Raw genomic sequence first — 7,246 nt, forward strand, 5'->3', positions numbered from 1 at the left:
TGCGTAATTCTTGTTGCGGTTCAAAAAACACAAGTTTTCAGTTTCAGTTGCCCTCGGTTTCGCTCTCCGACTCTTCCTAGTCCGTTTTTACTCCCTCCACGACTCCCTTTTACTCCCTCTCTCTCTTTTCATCTCGCACTTTTTTTTCTTCCACTGGCAAGGAATGTTCTCTCTGTTTCCTTTTCACTTGACCTCTCTCTCTCCTTCCACACACACACACACACACACACACACACACACACACACACACACGCACACACACAATATCCGCCCCCAGACTAGTCTAATAATTTAGAGAACCCATCATCCATACAGAACCCGGCGTGGGTGTGTGCGTGTGGGTGTGCGCGCTTTCGTCTGGTTCTCTCCCTTGGTTTATTCGGTCTCTCTGTCTCCCTCCCTCCCTCCCTCCCTCTCTCTCCCTCTCTCTCTCGCTCTCTCTCCCACCTCCCTCTCTCTCCAGGGCTCTAACTTCCACATCTCCCGGAGGCAGCGGCACGGCAACGTGTTCAAGACGCACCTCCTGGGGAAGCCCGTGATCCGGGTGACCGGCGCCGAAAACATCCGCAAGATCCTGCTGGGCGAGCACAGCCTGGTGTGCACGCAATGGCCCCAGAGCACCCGCATCATCCTGGGGCCCAACACCCTGGTCAACTCCATCGGAGACCTGCACAAGAAGAAGAGAAAAGTAGGCCCGAGTGGAGAGTGCGGAGTTAATTCATTAAGGTGAGATACGATAAGATAACAGTTAATCGATCCAATTATTTTTCCTTTCGCCCCAGATCCTGGCCAAGGTGTTCAGCCGCGGCGCCCTGGAGACCTACCTGCCCCGACTGCAGGACGTGGTGCGGGCCGAAATCGCCAAGTGGTGCTCTGAGCCCGGCGCGGTGGACGTGTACGCCGCGGCCAGGTCGCTCACGTTCCGCATCGCCGTCCGGGTCCTGCTCGGCCTGAAGCTGGAGGAGGAGCGGATCGTGTACCTGGCCCAGATCTTCGAGCAGCTCATGAACAATCTGTTCTCCCTCCCCATCGACGCGCCCCTGAGCGGCCTGCGCAAGGTGAGAGGACCTGGAGGGAAGTTGGTGAAAATCAACTAAAAATGAAAAATGTAGTCACATGTAAAATATTTCGGCGTTTGCTGCACTATTTAAGAGCACGCAGGCGTAGCCTGGTGCTATAATGTTGTTATAATTAACCAAACAACAACGAACAAATATGATGGGCCTTTATTGAGCTTACGGCCAGTATTGCGCAGTCCGAATTTAATGAATAAAAAAAAAACACATTTCATATTTATTATTTTCATATATTCATTTTCATTCATTCATTCATTCATTCGTTCGTTCATTCATTCGTTCGTTCATTCATTCATTCGTTCATTCATTCATTCATTCATTCGTTCATTCGTTCGTTCGTTCGTTCGTTCGTTCGTTCGTTCGTTCGTTCGTTCGTCCATTCATCCATTCATCCATTCATCCGCACAGGGGATAAAAGCCCGAGAAATCCTCCACGCCCACATGGAGAAGATCATCGAGGAGAAGACTACACGGCAGCAGACCGAGGAGTACTACGACGCCCTGGACTACATGCTGTCCAGCGCCAAGGAGCTGGGACACGACCTGAGCACACAGGAGCTCAAGGTATACCACCACATAAAATAAAATAAATAGTACATATAAATAGTCCATAACATCGGCCCGTAAGTCTTGACTGTAGCACTAAATTACATACGTCCACTGCAGAAAAGGCACAACATGTCAATTATCCAAATGTATTTAATATCGATTTATCACAAATTCGATACGACCGTGTCGAAATCGTGATATTAATATTCCAATAATTGACATAATCAGAATTGCTATGACATGTATTGTGTGATACTCATATTAGTATGATATTCATATGAGATATTCACATTACACTACTTTACTTTTTTCGATATGATTACATCGAACATTTTATTTCGAAAATTTGCACTGCTGTTTTCTATTTTTTTTTTTGCAGGAGACGGCAGTGGAGTTGATCTTCGCGGCCCACTCCACCACTGCCAGCGCCTCCACCTCCTTGGTGCTGCAGCTGCTCCGCCACCCGGCCGTGGTGGAGCGGGCCCGGGCCGAGCTGGAGGCCGAGGGCCTCGGCTACGAGCCCCGCAAGGACCGCGGGCCGCCGCGGGACACCGAAGACACCAGAGGGGACGGCGTCGACACGGAGACGACGTGCCTTCTGAACGGCGGCGTGCGGGGTCACGGTGGGTCACTCACGCCCACAGACACCGACCCCGACGGCTTCCCTCGGTCCCGGTCCCACGTGCCGGGCTTGAGCCTGCAGAAGCTGAGCCAGCTCCGCTACGTAGACTGTGTGGTGAAGGAGGTGCTGCGGTTCCTGCCCCCGGTCTCCGGCGGCTACCGGACCGCCCTGCAGACGTTCGAACTGGACGTGAGTTCCGTCTCAATTGGACTTTGAATAAGATTTCTTGGTGTTGTTTCCTTGTCTGTGTGTCCGTGTGTCCGAAGTATTGTGTTGAGTAGGCCACATTTTTCATGTCGAGATTGAAGTAATCCCCCTCTGTTGGGTTCAAAAAGTCTACTCAATTATTTTAATTTGTTTTCTATCCCATTTCCATTGTATTCTTTTCCATTCTACTATTTTATTTATATCCATTCTATTCCACGCGTCTCTATTCTCTTCTATTCTCATGCTACTCAGTCACACCAAAGTCTATGTCACCTCCAGTTCATTCTGCCGCCCCCTCCCAGGAGGCCAACACGAGGTCAAATTGGGGCTTTTCGAGCAAGCGGCTTTCCCAGAACACGATTCCAGGGCACATAACGGCCATTTATGCGTCTTTTCCTTCTATTTATAAACGCCCTGTGGCCCAGTGGTAATTGGGGGAGCGGCATTCAACGCGCCATTATGCGTGTGCGCTCAAGTGCGTCAGACCCGGTCCTATAGCTCACGCTGTGTGAGTCACACACCTCCATGCGCGGACCTGGTTGAGGTTGTCGTGTGTTGGATGAATGGATGGATGATTATATGAACGAACCAAGCCGAATTGGCTTCATTCCCAAGCTAATAATGAGGGGAGTGTGAACGAACAAATGAATGAATCAACTAAAGAGTAGGCAAATCATTTTCTGGAGAAATTTCAGCCATCTTTAAAGTGGTAATCCGTAAGATTATTTAGTTGAAAAAAATGTTCATCCCATATTTGTGTACCTGACACTTTATAAAAACAAAGTCTTCTATAATGTCGTTCCCATCGTTGACGGCGGGTGAACCTTTCGTGATGAAAAAATGCGCTGATCAGACGTGTAGCAGGGCGCTTAGTTCGTTATGGTCAATAAACTGTCGATATGGATGAACATTCACTAAAAATAATAGCGGAAAAATGAGAGAAGAATATCCCCACCACCTCAAGTGACAGAGTGAAAAAAAAAAACCCATCAGAATTAGGAACGACTGTCTTAGAGTGAAGATGAGGGAAATCCCGAATGTCAAAGAAATAACAATAATGATAACTTTTGAATGGAATTGTAGTTTAATCCACCAGCACAGATCGTATGAATTCCGTTGTTACTGTAAAACATGTCCATGTAATTACCTATTTCTTTGCTCCCCCGCCCCCCACCAGGGTTACCAGATCCCCAAAGGCTGGAGCGTCATGTACAGCATCCGGGACACCCACGAGACCGCCGCCGTGTTCCAGCACCCGGAGGTCTTTGACCCGGACCGCTTCGGCAGCGCCCGGGAGGAGAGCAAGAGCGGCCGCTTCAACTACGTTCCGTTCGGCGGCGGCGTGCGGAGCTGCGTGGGCAAGGAGCTGGCCCAGATCGTCCTAAAAACTCTGGCGGTGGAGCTGATCGGGACGTGCGGGTGGAGCCTCGCCACGCAGGCCTTCCCCAAGATGCAGACGGTGCCGATCGTGCACCCGGTGAACGGGCTGCACGTTCGCTTCGACTACATCCACAACCACGGCGCGGTTTAGAAAGACGATCCACCGAGATGACCTTTTTACAGACATTTAAAAAGAACGAACCAAGAGTATACTAGATCTAAGTTATTTATATGTCAAGGAGAGACTGGCGTCACCAGCAACTCTGCCGCTGGGGTAGACAAACTAAACGTAGAATTTCCCAAAACGGACAAGGCCCTTTCCAATAAAGGCCTGTCCGAGCTCCCAGTGGCTCTGAAATAACCTCGTATGAAGAACAGATCGGCGTAATGTTTTCGGTGCTGCACGGACAAAACCAAGCCGACTGTGACAAGAAGGTGTAGGCTACAGGTTGGAGAGAGCGGACTCCCTCATTACACATGACAGCCAACGCAAATTTTTACTACGTTGCACTTGATTTTTAATACACTACACAGCCTGGAGTATAGACCTACTGTATGATGTTTATGTTATGTTATGTTGTTTTTGTTTTTGTTGTTGTTGTTGTTGTTGTTGTTGTTGTTTTCATCTGAATGTGATATCTATCCTTAACAAAGTTTTTATGTCTTTCAAATGAAGTAGCAAATAAGCTGTATTTAAAATGCAAATACATAGGGAATATTCTTCCATCATAGTCAGTACTGTTTTTAATTATGACTAGATTAAGAGACACTAACTGTTGTAAAAAAAACAAATACCACTGAAACCTAGAGCAATGCCATAATTCCTTCATTTCGAAAGCAAAACATGCCTATTATTATTATTATTATTATTATTATTATTATTATTATTATTATTATTATTATTATTGATGGCCGGAGGACTATTTACGCTGTGAAATGATGGAGTGATTCTTGGAAGGAGATAGCACTTTCTCCGCTTAATGGAGTCTGTATATATTTGTCCTGTTTCTGCATTGTACTGTATGTATCGGGAGTAGTCGATGTGCAGTAGTTGTAAAAAGTACATTTCAAGATGATAACAGAAAGTAAAGAAATATTATCAATTCCCTGATGTTTTATACGTTTCTTCAAAAGGCGTTATGGTAGGCTCTGTTTTTTTATGTACAAATGTAGGAGATTGTTTTACAATATAAGTTTTAAGTAAGTATTTTGGGAAGCCGCCATGAATAAAATAAAGTACTGAGAAGAAGAAGAAGAACAGTGTCCTTTTGTCAAGACACTCGTTCCATTGCCACTGTGACAACAGATCAAGATGTTTGGGTTATTGATTATCATCCATAGATCAGAAATAAGGCTTGTGTTTTTTGTACAGCTTTGCTGATATGAAACCCTACCTTACCTTAAACCTTACATTAAACCTCACCTTAAACATTACCTTAAACCTTACATTAAACCTCACCTTAAACATTACCTTAAGCCTTACCTTAAGCCTTACCTTAAACCTTACCTTAAACCTTACCTTAAACCTCACCTTAAACCTTACCTTAAACCTTACATTAAACACTCACCTTAAACCTTACCTTAAACCTTACCTTAAACCTCACCTTAAACCTCACCTTAAACCTTAGCTTAAACCTTACCTTAAGCCTTACCTTAAGCCTTAGCTTAAACCTTACCTTAAACCTTACCTTAAGCCTTACCTTAAGCCTTAGCTTAAACCTTACCTTAAACCTTAGCTTAAACCTTACCTTAAACCTCACCTTAAACCTCACCTTAAACCTTAGCTTAAACCTTACCTTAAGCCTTACCTTAAGCCTTACCTTAAACCTTACCTTAAACCTTACCTTAAACCTTACCTTAAGCCTTACCTTAAACCTCACCTTAAACCTTACCTTAAACCTTACCATAAGCCTTACCTTAAACCTCACCTTAAACCTTACCTTAAGCCTTACCTTAAACCTTACCTTAAGCCTTACCTTAAACCCTACCTATAACCTTACCATAAACCTTACCTTAAACCTTACCTTAAACCTTCCCCTAAACCTTACCTTAAACCTTACCTTAAGCCTTAACTTACCATAAGAGGCTGCTTTGGAGAAACATGGAGACACTTGGACGGGCAGAGGACGCAAAGGCTATATGTGACGCCATCACCCATTTCACATCTGGTGTTTGTAATCTTCAAATGATGTACTGTAAGCCTCGCTGGATAAACGTGACTCAAAGCGACTCTGACTTGATATAAATGTAATGAACGTGTCGAGTTAGAAAAGGAAGAACAAGACGAGGAGACAAAGGAGGAAATGAGAGCGAGGAGACAGCGTGTAAAGAAGAGGACGAGCTGGGCAAGAAGAGGAATAGATGTTGGGCGAGGGAAGAGGCATTCAGTCATTTTGTGACTCATTGGCAAGGATACTTCATGGGTAGGTAGACATTTTTGCGACGTGTGGCCACTCATTGCCGTCACATTACAGTAGGAAGAATACAGTACGTCTTTGTTACCTTCCTTGATTTGACACATTTTCAAGGAAACATCAGGTTGTTCCTTGAGCAGGTAAGGACGTCCCACAAGACAGGTGCACATTGCTCTGGATCTCATCGCTCACTGAATTCTCTTAGCTTCAGACTTTTCCCTGTTGGACTGTGTTTAAGCGCGGCGAGAAGTTCAGCAGAGTTTTCAGGAGTAAAGTGTTCAGCAAATTTTGTGTGAGGAACATTTATAAATGAGGGGAACCGACTTTTTTTTTTATTAAGACCTGAGTTGAAAAAAGGCAAACTTATAATTTAAAGAAGTGCCAGTAATGTGGACTCTGGTGTTGCAAAAACAATAAAAGTATCAAAATATATCAGTTGGGTCCAAAATTGCCCAAATTAGCCTCCCAGTTACCCTACACTTGGCATACTGTCCTTAAAATGGTGCTTGACAACAGCAGATGCCACAGTTGTGCCACCTCCAGCAGCTACCTAATCAACATTGACAATGGACGGAACGATGAGGGTAGTAGAGCTACTGGACTTTTCATCCGCCTCTTTTTCTGTCTATTTTTCTCTCTAGCTGATGATGGAAGCAGCGGAGGAGAAAAAAGGAGGAAAAAACTTCGTCAGCACGTGGGAGAGCCCAAACGAGAAGGAAAACAAGAAAGAGAACAATCCCCGCAGGATTTCTTCACAATCCGACCGGGCAGGTAGTGTTTTCTGTTTTCGGTTCTTTCTTCAAATTCACATCAGGCACGATGATATGATCGCACCTCTCTCTAAAAGAAAGAAAGAAAAAACATTAAAAAAAAAAAGGAAAGCTACTCCAAACTCCTCTCAGACACCTCCTCCTATCCCAGAGTGCTTTCCGGTTCAAAGGCAGTTCTTCGACGCGATAAGGACAAAAACAATTTGTGGAGTGCAGGATTAAGGAGGT

At 45.1% G+C, this 7,246-nt stretch overlaps 1 protein-coding gene across 1 annotated transcript in view; it reads left to right on the forward strand.

Annotated features, from left to right (window-relative positions):
• cyp26c1 (cytochrome P450, family 26, subfamily C, polypeptide 1) overlaps positions 1 to 3,985 on the forward strand; it is a gene marked incomplete at both ends in the record, with an annotated part of 4,844 nt that extends 859 nt beyond the window's left edge. Inside the window, 5 exon segments of the mRNA XM_080016384.1 lie at positions 464 to 688; positions 783 to 1,058; positions 1,485 to 1,640; positions 2,005 to 2,436; positions 3,632 to 3,985. Coding sequence (XP_079872510.1) covers positions 464 to 688; positions 783 to 1,058; positions 1,485 to 1,640; positions 2,005 to 2,436; positions 3,632 to 3,985 — 1,443 coding nt within the window.
• Positions 3,986 to 7,246: the final 3,261 nt, after the last annotated feature.

The sequence above is a fragment of the Zeus faber genome (genome assembly GCF_960531495.2).
Source record: "Zeus faber genome assembly, chromosome: 16".
NCBI classification, from domain to species: Eukaryota; Metazoa; Chordata; class Actinopteri; order Zeiformes; family Zeidae; genus Zeus; species Zeus faber.